The following is an 18002-nucleotide window of genomic DNA, read 5'->3' as shown; positions in this document are numbered from 1 at the left end:
TGTTTTCAACGACGAATTATATTCGTTAGTAAGCTCGGATAAAGTTTAAGACCGAATGGGCGGCGAAGAAGTTCAAACCTGGCTCGAATCATTGTCTGCGCGAATATTTCCTTGAACAAACGCATGCCGCGAAATACATCATGCCGCGTATGGATGATTACGAGATCAATTACACTATTGTTAAGCAATTACCCCGGCGTGTACGCGACGCTTTGTCAACCGTGGACTATTGAAAGAGCGATTTAATTTCCCAAGCACTAGCGCATCTAGATGCCTCGTATAGTGAAAACTACAGCGGTAATACCCAGTACGCGAAATCGGCTCAACAGCAAGAACGGCATAAACCTACAGTAAATCAGGTAAACCACATTCACAGAAGCGAATCGTTTAATAAAAGAAATAGTTATTCGAGTCCCAAAAGGCATGACTACACACAAGAAAGATCGCGCGAAAATTGGCGTTAACCAACGCGTTACGATGGAAATTCGCATTTTGTGCTACCGGATACTTCAAGGCCACCGCCGAATATTAGCAATCAGAGCAGAAGCCCGAATGGTAACGACGAACAAAACTCGCAATTTCAGAACAGACAAAATATATCCACATCACGTAACATTCGTGCGCTACAGCAGTCCGAATTTGTACAAGATCTAGCTTGGGATGTAGAAGGTGAGGTCGGTGAAGGTGACTTGTCTCCCGAAGCTCACATCATGAGTCCAAGAATGCGTGTAAAAATATTTGTTATTTAACTGTCTTGATAGACTCCGGGAGCGATATAACGTGCGTATCACAACGCTTCTATGAGAGTATATCGAAAATAAACAATAAAATCCCAGAGTTGCCTGTAAGCAATTTAGCTGTCGGTGTAGCAGTTACGCGAATAACCGTTAGAATTACGAAGAAAATATATTTGAACGTTCAATACTGGAATTTTGATATAGCACACACGTATTTGGTTGTGCCGCATCGTGGGCGCGGATTTTCTTGCAAAGAATAGCGGAATTATAAACTTTAAAAACAAAACTTTTGAATTGAGGGGAGAAAAATTACCGTCAAATTTAATTTCATATCAAGGGGATCCAACATTGAGCGACAATTTAGAAAGTAACGTGTGCCGAAGTTTACAGTTGCATATCCTAGAAGTCGATAAGGTACAGGAAAATTTGAATTGCGCATTCGAAAAATTGGAGAAGTTGAGCAAGGGGGGTGGGTGCAATACGGAAGCATCTCAGAAAACGGTTGCTTTGAGCGCGAATAATATATCGGTCGAGAAATGCGATGATAATACATCCTACGATGTTGAGGCCGATATCAACGGCTATGTGGCGAGTTTGACACAGCTGAGCGACGAGCATAAACACGCCATCAGAGATTTGTTTTTAAAGAACAGAAAGGTTTTTTCGGATGAGCTAGGGCGTTTAAAGAGATACGAGCACGTCATAATGGTCTCGAGCGATAAACCTTTCGTCCGTCGGTCGCAGCCGGTTGCATCAGAGGTCAGACCGAGACTCGACGCCGAAGTTCGGAAAATGGAAAAGCTAGGTATCATTCGGCGATCAAACAGCGACTACTGCAATCCGGCTTGCATAGTTATTAAGAAAACAGGGGAGATACGTTTGTGTTTTGACGGCCGCTGGACTAATAAATTAATATGCGCAAATAACGAGTCTCTGCAGAGAATCGAGGAACTATTGCTAAAGAGGGATGGGCTAAGATTTCTGTCGACAACCGATCTCGTAAAGGGATACTGGCAAATACCAATTAGCGAGGAGTCAAAAAATGTACAGCATTTATACATAACGGACACGTATATGGATTTAATGTTCTCGCGTTCGGAATGAAGGATTCGGGAGCTGCATTTATCAAGGCGCTGGACATTGCACTAGGCCGGAGTTTGATGAGTTTGTCAGTGCGTATATTGACGACTTGCTTATAGTGTCATGTACATTCGATGAACATGTTCAACACCTGGATAGACTTTTTAATCGGTTGATCGAAAAGGGTTTAACGTTAGACTTGGCAAAGTCAAATTTTTTTAGGGACTCTGTCCCATTTCTGGGATTTATACTCACGCGCGAGGGAATTATGTCGGATCCCGAGAGATTGAAAGCAATTTACGATCTGCCGCCGCCTGACGATAAACAACAATTGCAAATTAACGCGATTAATTGCGCAATTATTCCCGCGTTTAATCGCGTGAATAATCGTACGATTTTTTCAGTAGGGGTGCCGAAGTCCAAATAATATACTGTTATGATCGCACAACGTTCGGGTTCGGTCACAACAATACTCTGGTCGACGGCACCACTTGCCTTTTCACCTCTAGCGGCACTTGCGTCTTTGTGTCAGGCGTTAGGTCGTGACTCGCACGCACGTCTGTCGCGTCGCGTCGCTGTGTCTCGGCGTCTCGCGATAGGAATCTTAATTTCCGCCGCCAACAAAAGGGGGTGCAGGTAACAATTTTTCCAAATACATATGAATGATATTTAATGAAAATGCATTAAACTTAAGGAGTTTGTACATTAATATTATCATAAATTTTGTACTGCAAAAATTGAATGTAAATTTTATTGGATTTGATGTACTATGACATTAAATTTTAATGTAATGTACAATAAATTTCGTGTTAAAGCAAGCCATAATATTTTTAATGTAAATTTATATTATTTTGGAAGTACTATTAGGTTTGAAAAGTACATTAATATTCATGTTATTTTTAACATTGTAGAAATACTTAAACAAAGACTAAAACGTCTTAACTCGAGGCATGTATCAACCTTAGCGCACTTACTTCCATATATTTTGAGATTATTAACTTTCTAAATTACTCCTAAATGCAAATCATATAATTATTAAAAAGTTACAATTTAATACATTAAATATTGATGATTTTACAGGAAAAAGCAGCAGAAAAATTAGTTGATGAAATAAAATTTAACACTGACGTTCAAGCAGAGTTGCTTTTCAATAAAGGTTCCGAAAATTGGCAAAAGGGTCCATTTTTCTACGGATCCACTATAATTAGAGGTATTTCTTATTTATTATAGTCTGAAAATTAAAATATGTCAACTTGCTGACAAACAGTCTTATTCGGTTAACTCTGTTCATGCACAAAAAAATTCGACCACTGAGAGTCCTATCATTTGCAGAATTGTGAGGTCGCTATTAGTTGTAAGAATTAACTTATAATCAAGATATTGAAATTTTGGATTAGTTAGCATTATATAGCACCTTAATCCCTTTCTTTCGGTTGTTTATGATACCAGTTCGTTTCAAAGATATTAAGCTTCAAAATTTTGTTCTACTCTATATACTTTGCATAATTGAAAACTGCATAGCTTATATCTCAGCTTCTATTTAATGGATTTTAATGTATACTTTGTCTCGTTTTTTTTCTGTTTTGTTTCACCAATTCATTAAAAACAAGATTTGCAGTTATGTGTTTTTTCGATCACAAGTGATTTTAGATGCGTTCTGCGAACTATCCTAACCATTATAACTCGGAAACTAAATGTTGAACTTTTTTTTAAAACATCATGGTTATCAAAATTATAACTATAGATTACTTTAATTTTGAGTCTACATGTAAATCTCATTAAATGGTGAGATATAAAACATCGTTTTAAGAAAATGTAAAAGAAAATTAAAAATTATTTCAACTTAGTTTATAGAAAAATGTTGAGATAGGAAAACTGTTACATTTATTTACAAAAAAAGCTCGCCGAGATATCTACCACTTGGTGGCAAGGAAACTATATCATCAAAATGTAATTCATACAAAGATTACGTTAAATGACATTCTTTAAAGTGTCTAAGAAAATAAGACATATCGTCGCTCACTACAAAGAGTAGCACTGTTCAAATTCTCAGCGAAGGCTAGCACAATTCAGATTCTTTTTATAAGAAAAGATTCGATATTTTTTAAATACAAACAAATATTTTTAAGACAAAACTAATAAAATGGCAAGATTAATTAAATTGCCGAAAATTTTTTTAAATTTTAACATTTTAAACATTTTTATAGAAAATACAATTTTTTAATTTTTTAATTAATTTAAACTTCCTATAAAAATCTTTAAAATGTTAAAATTTAAAAAAATTTTCGGCAATTTAATTAATCTTGCCATTTTATTAGTTTTGTCTTAATAATATTTGTTTTTATTTAAAAAATAACGAATATTTTCTTATAAAAAGAATCTAAATTGTGCTAGTCTTCGCAGCAAATCTGAATTGAGCAACTTTTTGCTGGAGAATTTGAACAGTGCTACTCTTCGTAGGGAGCGACGATATATATATATATATATATATATATATATATATATATATATGCTTTTACGGGCTTATGGTTATCGCGTATATATCCAAAAATAAGGGTATATATCTATGTAAAATGTGCTTCTAAATACATATATACAATCCTTTTACACTTAAAATTTATAGAACTCATGATAAACACAAAAAATGTCATGAATATAATATAGCTGCTTATGGTAACCACCTATTGTAGGATACACAGGCAAAATTGTCATTAATGTAGGGTACACAAGCTAATAGCACATAAAAACATGCTATTAATATAAAGGTATCAAAGATGTCATTAATATACTGATATGAGCTTAAGGCTTCTACATATACTACGACATACAAGATGGAATGCGGTAGATTTCATTTCTTTATAGTTATAATTTTATCGATTTTTAAATAAATGATACAGCAGGCCTATGCTCACTTTGATGCAATAATTAATATGTAACGGTTTACTGTTCTCCTTATGATTAAGCTGAGAGATTTTTTTCTGGATATAAACTAGTTTATGTTATGTTGCTGGGTTAATGAAGTTTAGTAGTTTAGCAGATGCGGAAGTGATGTAGTTATCTCACCGCACAGTAGGATGAGATAAAAAAAATTAAGCGTCGTTAAAATCAAAATAACGTTTTCTCCATAAAAACATTCCTAAGACAGCATATCAAAAAATTCTACATTCCTTTTAGGGATGCCAATTGATATAATAATCGTGCTGAAAGGGTGTGATCCCTTCTTGAAAATTTGCCATTTTCTGATTTCCAATTATAAAAAGATAATTTAAAAAGGCAATACCTATGAATAAATATCAAAAGACTGTCATTATCCTATAACTGTAATTTTATTATTATGAAATAATCAAAGACGTGTTATTTTATTTCAATTCTATAGACTCATGCAAGAGATTATTATAATAACACACAGTTTCGACGACGCTGTGTATTGTCTTAATTTTGAATTCTACAGGCTGTAATTCATTATTACGATCTTTTTTTTAGTTTGCGGAAAATGTTGGATAAGAAAAAAACTTTACGTCTACAGATTATAGTTCAATTTACAAAATTTAACATTTTACGAATATTTTTTTCATTTTCCTAAAAATTACTCATAGATGAAATGTTACTATTTACCTATTCAGGCATTTTGCTTTTTCTGCAGACAGATACGTATCCTTCAATTGTCAGTTCAAGACGGGATTATGACGACATTACAGAAAAAACTCATTTACGATGATTATATTTATTATTGTAAATAATTATTAAATATTTCTAAATATGTGATTTAACGGTTAAGTCATCGTTATATGCACATCTAAGAAGCAATTTCTAAAAACATTCATTTAAATTGTGGTGCAGCGACATATTTCCATTAGATGAATATAATGTAACAGTAAGTATAACCTGTAACAAGATTTCAGGAACTAAATCGCACAAAAGTAAAGCGACGAGGAGGATTCGACCCCGCGTCCCCGTGATCTAAAGGCACGTGCTCTAACCATTGAGCCAACGACGCACTACCGCCGACTAGCTCTTAGATGGGCGCTTTTCCCGTCATAACCGCCCGTCACAAGCCCTTACTAATAATAATTTAAATTTCAGAAAGTCATGCAAAAATAGTATTATTATTAAGTATCTTCCTAGTTATCAGGCATTGTATTTCAAACAGTACAAATTTGCAAATATTATTTCTAAAAGACGGGATTACGGCGACGTCGTAACTCAAACAAATTTCTAACGTTTACAAAAAAGGATAACAGTATATAAATTGCCCTTTTTTAGTCGATTAAATTTTAATTGGAATTAATTAAAGTTTTACGTAAAAAGTAAAATGCTAGGAGAACTGTCTATACGTGCATTAAAAATTATACATTTTATACAAGATTACAACAACATGGTAGAAAAAAAGAAAACTCGATGCAAGAAAACTAGGAGCCAATGGCTTGAATATTCGTTAAATGCAATATAATATAAATGATGTAAGAAAATATAATTTTATTCCATTTTTTAATATACTAAATTTATTACATTTTTTGATGATTTATAACTCTTGTTTATTGTTTCATGTTTTTTTTACTGCACACTTGTATTCACTTTCTTATAAGTGAGATTTTTGTTTTTACATTCCCCTGAATTCTAAGAAATCAAGCTAAGTTTAAGCGTTTTTCTGCTTCTTTCCTAAGGAAGCTTTATAATAGTGAATTTTGGAGTTTGGGTAAAAACACGTGAGAAGTGTGTTTTGATGCATTTTAAGTTAAAATAGTGTTTTTTAAAATGTTCGCATGTATCTATGTATTTGTGCGTATGTATACGCCTGTATATCAGCTTCTACTCATTGGATTTTAAGTAACGTAGTAAGGAAAAGTTCGTTTTACATTTTGTTAACGCGTTTTTTTATAACGATTTTTAGTTTTAAGATTTCTGTTTTTTTAGTAAAGTTATTAAAAAAGTCAATAAAAGCAAATTGCTTGATATGTACCTCAAAAAACAGAATTACCTTCCTTTTCACCGCGGAGAATTTATATTATCGTTCGTCGTTTTGTATTATACACCATAAAGTGCAATTTTATCTAACACGAACATTTTATCTTGAACCTTTAAAAAAAAGCCATGATTATTGAAGATTACTAGAACTATATACAACTTAATTTTAAGTTATTTCATATGATAGATATGTAGATAAACGCCAAAAACTGAAAAAAGTCGTTTTCTATGACATGCGATAAATGAAGGAAAAAGGAAATAATCGTGTTCAAATTTTGTATTTAGTTAGCATTATACACCATATTAATCCCTCCGTTCCTTGAGCTATTTACAAAACCAGTTAGTTTTGAAGATATTCAGGTTCAACATTTTTTTTCTAACCCTGTATACTCTGATAACTGAAAACTGCATCATTTCTATCTCAGCGTCTGTAAAATAGAGTTCAATCTACCTAGACTAGTTTTCGTTGTTTCTTTTTTTATTAATTGAAAAACAAGATAGGTAAACACGATTTTCATATTAAAGTAATACATTAGGTTAAATAAAGCTACGTGCCAAAAATTTGGTAGCGGTTTCTTTTTCATTATAGTTTTTGGACTTTCTGTCTCTAAAGCGGTACATTGAAATATGTCATGTTAATTAGTCAATCTTAATCATTCTTAATTTAACTTCTTCCAGTATGTTTAAAAAAATATAGAGGTAAAAGTGTAACGTAAATCACAGGATAAAAGCAATATTCTATGAAAACGCGGTAAAGTCAATACAATTATGGTACTATCAACAGGTACGCATAGGTAAGTATCATTACATCATCTTCCTAGTAAACAGAAAGTGTTCTACTGTCACATATGTACACAAGTCATGGCTTTCTAATTACTTCAAAAAGACAAGTAGAAAAGTGCAATCAGGCAGCGGCCGTGGCGCGACGACATAACGTATGCCTTGCAAGCCAGAGAATCTTGGTTCAAGCCCGGAGTCCGTAACTTTTTTGCTGCATTATTCACTCGTAACATTTTCTGGTGAAGAGTGGTGGGATAAGAATATTAAATTATGCGTCATCAATAAGATATTCCAGCAGACCTGTCTGCGCAAGCATAAAAAACAGAGGATTAAAGCGGGATTACAACGACATAGTAAATAAATGCAACGTGGATGTACAAAGAGTAGAAGAAAAATGTGTACAATTCACAAAGATGTTGCGTCTAAAATAAGGATAAGAATATTAAATTATGCGTAATGAATAATATATTCTAGCAGACCTGTCTGTGCAAGCATTAGAATTAGAGGACTAGGGCGGGATTACAACGACATGGTGATTAAATGCAAAGTGGATGTGCAAAGAGTAGAAGCTAAATGGGTTCAATTCACAAACGTGCAGGGTCCAAAATAGGCATGAGGATATTGAATTATGCGCCATGAATAATATAGTCTAGCAGACCTATCTGCGCAAGCATTAAAATTAGAGGACTAAGGCGGGATTAAAACGACATGGTGAATAAATGCCATGTGGATGTACAGAGAGTAGAAGCGATATAAGTGTAATTAACTAAGATGTAGCGACTAAAATAGCGATCAAAATATTAATTTATGCGTCATGCATAACATATTCCAGCAAACCTGTCTGCGCAAGCATTAAAATTAGAGGACTAAGGCGGGATTACAACGATTTGTTAAATAAATGCAAAGTGGATGTGCAGAGTAGAAGCTAAATTGGTTCAATTCACAAAGGTGCAGCGTCTGAAATAGACATGAGCATATTGAATTATGCGTCTTGAATAATATAGTCTAGCAGAGCTGTCTGCGTAAGCATTAGAATTAGAGGACTACGGCGGGATTACAACGACAAGGTCAATAAATGCAACGTGGATGTACAGAGACTAGAAGCGATATAAGTTTAATTGACTAAGATGTAGCGTCATAAATAGGGAATAACAATATTAATTATTGCGTCTTGAATAAGATATTCCAGCATACCTGTCTAAGCAAGCATTACAATGAGAGGACTAAGGCGGGATTACAACGACTTGGTAAATAAATGCAACGTGGATGTACAAAGAGTAGTAGCTAAATGGGTTCAATTCACAAAGGTGCAGCGTCTAAAATAGGGATGAGGATATTGAATTATGCGTCTTGAATAATATAGTCTAGCAGATCTGTCTGCGTAAGCATTAGAATTAGAGGACTACGGCGGGATTACAACGACAGGGTCAATAAATGCAACGTGGATTTACAGAGACTAGAAGCGATATAAGTTTAATTGACTAAGATTTAGCGTCATAAATAGGGAATAACAATATTAATTATTGCGTCTTGAATAAGATATTCCAGCAGACCTGTCTAAGCAAGCATTAGAATTAGAGGACTAAGGCGGGGTTACAACGACATGGCATATAAATGCAACGTGGATTTACAGAGACTAGAAGCGATATAAGTTTAATTGACTAAGATTTAGCGTCATAAGTAGGCGATATCAATATTAATTTATGCGTCTTGAATAAGATATTCCAGGAGACCTGTCTAAGCAAGCATTAGAATGAGAGGACTAAGGCGGGATTACAACGATTTGTTAAATAAATGAAAAGTGGAAGTAAAAATAGTAGAAGCTAAATAGGTTCAATTCACAAAGGTGCAGCGTCTGAAATAGGCATGAGCATATTAATTTATTCGTCATGAATAAGATTTTCCAGCAGACCTGTCTGCACAAGCATTAGAATTGGAGGACTAAGGCGGGATTACAATGACATGGTGAATAAATGCAACGTGGATGTAAAAAGAGTAGAAGCTAAATAGGTTCAATTCACAAAGGTGCAGCATCTGAAATAGGCATGAGCATATTGAATCATGCGTCTTGAATAATATAGTCTAGCGAGATCTGTCTGCGTAAGCATTAGAATTAGAGGACTACGGCGGGATTACAACGACAGGGTGAATAAATGCAACGTGGATGTACAGAGACTAGAAGCGATATAAGTTTAATTGACTAAAATGTAGCATCATAAATAGGGAATAACAATATTAATTATTGCGTCTTGAATAAGATATTCCAGCAGACCTGTCTAAGCAAGCATTAGAATTAGAGGACTAAGGCGGGGTTACAACGACATGGTATATAAATGCTACGTGGATGTAAAAAGAGTAGAAGCTAAATAGGTTCAATCCACAAAGGTGCAGCGACTGAAATACGCATGAGGATATTGAATTATGCGTCTCGAATAATATAGTCTAGCAGATCTGTCTGCGTAAGCATTGGAATTAGAGGACTACGGCGGGATTACAACGACAGGGTGAATAAATGCAACGTGGATTTACAGAGACTAGAAGCGATATAAGTTTAATTGACTAAGATTTAGTGTCATAAGTAGGCAATATCAATATTAATTTATGCGTCATGAATAAGATTTTCCAGCAGATCTGTCTGCGTAAGCATTAGAATTAGAGGACTACGGCGGGATTACAACGACATGGTGAATAAATGCAACGTGGATGTACAGAGACAAGAAGCGATGTAAGTTTAATTGACTAAGATGTAGCGTCATAAATAGGGAATAACAATATTAATTATTGCGTCTTGAATAAGATATTCCAGCAGACCTGTCTAAGCAAGCATTAGAATTAGAGGACTAAGGCGGGGTTACAGCGACATGGTATATAAATGCTACGTGGATGTAAAAAGAGTAGAAGCTAAATGGGTTCAAGTCACAAAGTTGCAGCGTCTAAAATACGGATGAGGATATTGGATTACGCGTCATGAATAAGATTTTCCAGTAGACCTGCCTGCACAAGCATTAGAATTGGAGGACTAAGGCGGGATTACAATGACATGGTGAATAAATGCAACGTGGATGTACAGAGACCAGAAGCGATATAAATTTAATTGACTAAGATTTAGCGACTAAAATAGGGATAAAAATATTAATTTATGCGTCATGAATAAGATATTCCAGCAGACCTGTCTGCGGCAAGCATTAAAATTAGAGGACTAAGGCGGGATTACAACAACTTGGTAAATAAATGCAACGTGGATGTACAAAGAGTAGAAGCTAAATAGGTTCCATTCACAAAGGTGCAGCGTCTGAAATAGACATGAGCTTATTGAATTATGCGTCTTGAATAATATATTCTAGCAGATCTTTCTGCGCAAGCATTAAAATTAGAGGACTAAGGCAGGATTACAACAACATGGGAAATAAATGCTACGTGGAAGTAAAAAGAGTAGAATCTAAATAGGTTCAATTCACAAAGGTGCAGCGTCTGAAATAGGCTTGAGCATATTGAATTATGCGTCTTGAATGATATAGTCTAGCAGATCTGCCTGCGTAAGCATTAGAATTAGAGTACTAAGGCGGGATTACAACGACATGGTGAATAAATGCAACGTGGATGTACAAAGACCAGAAGCAATATAAATTTAATTGACTAAGATGTAGCGACTAAAATAGGGATAAAAATATTAATTTATTCGTCATGAATAAGATATTCCAGCAGACCTGTCTGCGCAAGCATTAAAATTAGAGGACTAAGGCGGGATTACAACGATTTGTTAAATAAATGCAAAGTGGATGTGCAGAGTAGAAGCTAAATTGGTTCAATTCACAAAGGTGCAGCGTCTGAAATAGACATGAGCATATTGAATTATGCGTCTTGAATAATATAGTCTAGCAGAGCTGTCTGCGTAAGCATTAGAATTAGAGGACTACGGCGGGATTACAACGACAAGGTCAATAAATGCAACGTGGATGTACAGAGACTAGAAGCGATATAAGTTTAATTGACTAAGATGTAGCGTCATAAATAGGGAATAACAATATTAATTATTGCGTCTTGAATAAGATATTCCAGCAGACCTGTCTAAGCAAGCATTACAATGAGAGGACTAAGGCGGGATTACAACGACTTGGTAAATAAATGCAACGTGGATGTTCAAAGAGTAGTAGCTAAATGGGTTCAATTCACAAAGGTGCAGCGTCTAAAATAGGGATGAGGATATTGAATTATGCGTCTTGAATAATATATTCTAGCAGATCTTTCTGCGCAAGCATTAAAATTAGAGGACTAAGGCAGGATTACAACAACATGGGAAATAAATGCTACGTGGAAGTAAAAAGAGTAGAATCTAAATAGGTTCAATTCACAAAGGTGCAGCGTCTGAAATAGGCTTGAGCATATTGAATTATGCGTCTTGAATGATATAGTCTAGCAGATCTGCCTGCGTAAGCATTAGAATTAGAGTACTAAGGCGGGATTACAACGACATGGTCAATAAATGCAACGTGGATGTACAAAGACCAGAAGCAATATAAATTTAATTGACTAAGATGTAGCGACTAAAATAGGGATAAAAATATTAATTTATTCGTCATGAATAAGATATTCCAGCAGACCTGTCTGCGCAAGCATTAAAATTAGAGGACTAAGGCGGGATTACAACGATTTGTTAAATAAATGCAAAGTGGATGTGCAGAGTAGAAGCTAAATTGGTTCAATTCACAAAGGTGCAGCGTCTGAAATAGACATGAGCATATTGAATTATGCGTCTTGAATAATATAGTCTAGCAGAGCTGTCTGCGTAAGCATTAGAATTAGAGGACTACGGCGGGATTACAACGACAAGGTCAATAAATGCAACGTGGATGTACAGAGACTAGAAGCGATATAAGTTTAATTGACTAAGATGTAGCGTCATAAATAGGGAATAACAATATTAATTATTGCGTCTTGAATAAGATATTCCAGCAGACCTGTCTAAGCAAGCATTACAATGAGAGGACTAAGGCGGGATTACAACGACTTGGTAAATAAATGCAACGTGGATGTTCAAAGAGTAGTAGCTAAATGGGTTCAATTCACAAAGGTGCAGCGTCTAAAATAGGGATGATGATATTGAATTATGCGTCTTGAATAATATAGTCTAGCAGATCTGTCTGCACAAGAATTAGAATTGGAGGACTAAGGCGGGATTACAATGACATGGTGAATAAATGCAACGTGGATGTAAAAAGTGTAGAAGCTAAATAGGTTCAACTCACAAAGGTGCAGCGTCTGAAATAGGCATGAGCATATTGAATTATGCGTCTTGAATAATATAGTCTAGCAGATCTGTCTGCGTAAGCATTGGAATTAGAGGACTACGGCGGGATTACAACGACAGGGTGAATAAATGCAACGTGGATTTACAGAGACTAGAAGCGATATAAGTTTAATTGACTAAGATTTAGCGTCATAAGTAGGCGATATCAATATTAATTTATGCGTCTTGAATAAGATATTCCAGGAGACCTGTCTAAGCAAGCATTAGAATTAGAGGACTACGGCGGGATTACAACGACAGGGTGAATAAATGCAACGTGGATTTACAGAGACTAGAAGCGATATAAGTTTAATTGACTAAGATTTAGCGTCATAAGTAGGCGATATCAATATTAATTTATGCGTCTTGAATAAGATATTCCAGGAGACCTGTCTAAGCAAGCATTAGAATGAGAGGACTAAGGCGGGATTACAACGACAGGGTGAATAAATGCAACGTGGATTTACAGAGACTAGAAGCGATATAAGCTTAATTGACTAAGATGTAGCGTCATAAATAGGGAATAACAATATTAATTATTGCGTCTTGAATAAGATATTCCAGCAGACCTGTCTGCGGCAAGCATTAAAATTAGAGGACTAAGGCGGGATTACAACAACTTGGTAAATAAATGCAACGTGGATGTACAAAGAGTAGAAGCTAAATAGGTTCAATTCACAAAGGTGCAGCGTCTGAAATAGTCATGAGCTTATTGAATTATGCGTCTTGAATAATATATTCTAGCAGATCTTTCTGCGCAAGCATTAAAATTAGAGGACTAAGGCAGGATTACAACAACATGGAAAATAAATGCTACGTGGAAGTAAAAAGAGTAGAATCTAAATAGGTTCAATTCACAAAGGTGCAGCGTCTGAAATAGGCATGAGCATATTGAATTATGCGTCTTGAATGATATAGTCTAGCAGATCTGCCTGCGTAAGCATTAGAATTAGAGTACTAAGGCGGGATTACAACGACATGGTGAATAAATGCAACGTGGATGTACAGAGACCAGAAGCAATATAAATTTAATTGACTAAGATGTAGCGACTAAAATAGGGATAAAAATATTAATTTATTCGTCATGAATAAGATATTCCAGCAGACCTGTCTGCGCAAGCATTAAAATTAGAGGACTAAGGCGGGATTACAACGATTTGTTAAATAAATGCAAAGTGGATGTGCAGAGTAGAAGCTAAATTGGTTCAATTCACAAAGGAGCAGCGTCTGAAATAGACATGAGCATATTGAATTATGCGTCTTGAATAATATAGTCTAGCAGAGCTGTCTGCGTAAGCATTAGAATTAGAGGACTACGGCGGGATTACAACGACAAGGTCAATAAATGCAACGTGGATGTACAGAGACTAGAAGCGATATAAGTTTAATTGACTAAGATGTAGCGTCATAAATAGGGAATAACAATATTAATTATTGCGTCTTGAATAAGATATTCCAGCAGACCTGTCTAAGCAAGCATTACAATGAGAGGACTAAGGCGGGATTACAACGACTTGGTAAATAAATGCAACGTGGATGTTCAAAGAGTAGTAGCTAAATGGGTTCAATTCACAAAGGTGCAGCGTCTAAAATAGGGATGAGGATATTGAATTATGCGTCTTGAATAATATAGTCTAGCAGATCTGTCTGCACAAGCATTAGAATTGGAGGACTAAGGCGGGATTACAATGACATGGTGAATAAATGCAACGTGGATGTAAAAAGAGTAGAAGCTAAATAGGTTAAACTCACAAAGGTGCAGCGTCTGAAATAGGCATGAGCATATTGAATTATGCGTCTTGAATAATATAGTCTAGCAGATCTGTCTGCGTAAGCATTGGAATTAGAGGACTACGGCGGGATTACAACGACAGGGTGAATAAATGCAACGTGGATTTACAGAGACTAGAAGCGATATAAGTTTAATTGACTAAGATTTAGCGTCATAAGTAGGCGATATCAATATTAATTTATGCGTCTTGAATAAGATATTCCAGGAGACCTGTCTAAGCAAGCATTAGAATTAGAGGACTACGGCGGGATTACAACGACAGGGTGAATAAATGCAACGTGGATTTACAGAGACTAGAAGCGATATAAGTTTAATTGACTAAGATTTAGCGTCATAAGTAGGCGATATCAATATTAATTTATGCGTCTTGAATAAGATATTCCAGGAGACCTGTCTAAGCAAGCATTAGAATGAGAGGACTAAGGCGGGATTACAACGACAGGGTGAATAAATGCAACGTGGATTTACAGAGACTAGAAGCGATATAAGCTTAATTGACTAAGATGTAGCGTCATAAATAGGGAATAACAATATTAATTATTGCGTCTTGAATAAGATATTCCAGCAGACCTGTCTAAGCAAGCATTACAATGAGAGGACTAAGGCGGGATTACAACGACTTGGTAAATAAATGCAACGTGGATGTACAAATAGTAGAAGCTAAATAGGTTCAATTCACAAAGGTGCAGCGTCTGAAATAGGCATGAGCATATTGATTTATGCGTCTTGAATAATATAGTCTAGCAGAGCTGTCTGCGTAAGCATTAGAATTAGAGCACTACGGCGGGATTACAACGACAGGGTGAATAAATGCAACGTGGATGTACAGAGACTAGAAGCGATATAAGTTTAATTGACTAAGATGTAGCGTCATAAATAGGGAATAACAATATTAATTATTGCGTCTTGTATAAGATATTCCAGCAGACCTGTCTAAGCAAGCATTACAATGAGAGGACTAAGGCGGGATTTCAACGACTTGGTAAATAAATGAAACGTGGATGTACAAAGAGTAGAAGCTCAATAGGTTCAATTCATAAAGGTGCAGCGTCTGAAATAGGCATGAACATATTGAATTATGCGTCTTGAATAATATATTCTAGCAGATCTGTTTGCGTAAGCATTAGAATTAAAGGTCTAAGGCAGGATTACAACAACATGGAAAATAAATGCTACGTGGAAGTAAAAAGATTAGAATCTAAATAGGTTCAATTCACAAAGGTTCAGCGTCTGAAATACGGATGAGTATATTGGATAACGCGTCATGAATAAGATATTCCAGTAGACCTGTCTGCGCAAGCATTAAAATTAGAGGACTAAGACGGGGTTACAACGACATGGTATATAAATGCTACGTGGATGTAAAAAGAGTAGAAGCTAAATATGTTCAATTCAGAAAAGTGCAGCGACTGAAATACGCATGAGGATATTGAATTATGCGTCTTGAATAATATATTCTAGCAGATCTGTCTGCGTAAGTATTAGAATTAAAGGACTAAGGCGGGATTACAACAACATGGAAAATAAATGCTACGTGGAAAAAAAAAAGAGTAGAAGCTAAATAGGTTCAATTCACAAAGGTGCAGCGTCTGAAATAGGCATGAGCATATTGAATTATGCGTCTTGAATAATATAGTCTAGCAGAGCTGTCTGCGTAAGCATTAGAATTAGAGGACTACGGCGGGATTACAACGACATGGTGAATAAATGCAACGTGGATGTACAGAGACAAGAAGCGATATAAGTTTAATTGACTAAGATGTAGCGTCATAAATAGGGAATAACAATATTAATTATTGCGTCTTGAATAAGATATTCCAGCAGACCTGTCTAAGCAAGCATTAGAATTAGAGGACTAAGGCGGGGTTACAGCGACATGGTATATAAATGCTACGTGGATGTAAAAAGAGTAGAAGCTAAATAGGTTCAATTCACAAAGGTGCAGCGACTGAAATATGCATGAGGATATTGAATTATGCGTCTTGAATAATATATTGTAGCAGATCTGTCTGCGTAAGTATTAGAATTAAAGGACTAAGGCGGGATTACAACAACATGGAAAATAAATGCTACGTGGAAGAAAAAAAAGGGTAGAAGCTAAATAGGTTCAATTCACAAAGGTGCAGCGTTTGCAATAGGCATGAGCATATTGAATTATGCGTCTTGAATAATATAGTCTAGCAGAGCTGTCTGCGTAAGCATTAGAATTAGAGGACTACGGCGGGATTACAACGACAGGGTGAATAAAAGCAACGTGGATGTACAGAGACTAGAAGCGATATAAGTTTATGTTGGAATATGTGTACGATCTCCCCCGACACCGACGGCAGATCCCTCGCGTCGCAGCGACTCTAGAAGCGCTCGCCACCAAAACCACGTGATACGGCGCTGAGCTCGGCGGCGCTCTCCGCTCGCCGCCTCACTCTCTACGAGATAGTCGAGCTGCACGCGCGCCTTCGGCTCTTGTCCCGCTCTGTTTAAGTTTACTTTAATAATAAAGTTACGCTACGCTCTATTACTTAATACTCTGTCTTTGCTTCTTTACTTCGTGCCACCTTATCGCGTCGGGATCCTTATATTCCTACAGGTTATGGGCCCAGCACGCTTCCACTGCGCGAATTAGTGAAAAGTGACACGAAAAAAAAAAATAGAAGAAAAGCCAAGAGAAGTCGAGACGAGTTGACACCTGTACAAAGACACGAGAACGACCTAAGCTGAGAAACAAAGTCGACCAAAACAAAAACGCATTTCCGAGAAGTTCAAACGAACAGAAACGCGCGGTAAAAATTCCCGGTACGAAGCAACAGGCGAAAGAAAGGGGGGTTGCTAGGCAACCGAGCCAACATGGCCGCCTCACCTCTCTCCTGCACGTAAGCTATACGGAACGGAGGGAGAGCCGCCGTTGCCGCGCTCTCGGCTCACGACGACGACGCGCAAGTTCAGGCGCACGCAGAAAAAGACGACGCTAGTTTAACCTGGCTCGTAATAGGTTAACACGCGCGTGCATGAAAACGGAGGGAGAGTTGCGGTCATTACAATCACACGTAGCGGAAACGATACACGGACGCGCACGCATACATACGTGCACAAAAAGTTCGCGCTGAGTCAACTCAAACGTAAAGCGAAGTCAATACAAGATTGTGCGCAAGCACACACGAATTCACGTGACCGCTCACTTGTTGCGCGGCAATTTTTGAATTTCTTAAACGCACACCTATGCATCTAGTGCAAGTCTGCCTGCATGCTGCACTGTTTACAGACACCGCGCAGGTGGGGCTGCTGATGCATGGGTAAACTAAGCAATCATTTAACGTATTAAACTAGCAGAAAATCATCTATAAAGAAATTTAACGCGATAAAC

The 18002-nt window shown here is 36.3% G+C and overlaps 1 protein-coding gene and 1 long non-coding RNA gene across 6 annotated transcripts in view; one reads left to right on the top strand and one right to left on the bottom strand.

The window, feature by feature from the left end:
• The window catches only part of LOC116416484 (SKI family transcriptional corepressor 1 homolog-B), a 767432-nt gene that overhangs the window by 548460 nt on the left and 200970 nt on the right, over positions 1 to 18002 (top strand). For all 4 annotated transcript variants that reach the window (XM_031925220.1, XM_031925221.1, XM_032601564.1 and 1 more), the window contains one exon: positions 2898 to 3027. In XM_031925220.1, coding sequence (XP_031781080.1) covers positions 2898 to 3027 — 130 coding nt within the window. The remainder of the gene's footprint in view (positions 1 to 2897; positions 3028 to 18002) is intronic.
• LOC116416488 overlaps positions 1 to 18002 on the bottom strand; it is a 278770-nt gene that overhangs the window by 77128 nt on the left and 183640 nt on the right. The window lies entirely within an intron of this gene.

The sequence above is a fragment of the Nasonia vitripennis genome (assembly GCF_009193385.2).
Source record: "Nasonia vitripennis strain AsymCx chromosome 2 unlocalized genomic scaffold, Nvit_psr_1.1 chr2_random0007, whole genome shotgun sequence".
Taxonomy (NCBI): domain Eukaryota; kingdom Metazoa; phylum Arthropoda; class Insecta; order Hymenoptera; family Pteromalidae; genus Nasonia; species Nasonia vitripennis.
The sequence above is the reverse complement of the archived record's forward strand: the minus strand, read 5'-3'. Positions and strand labels throughout refer to the sequence as shown.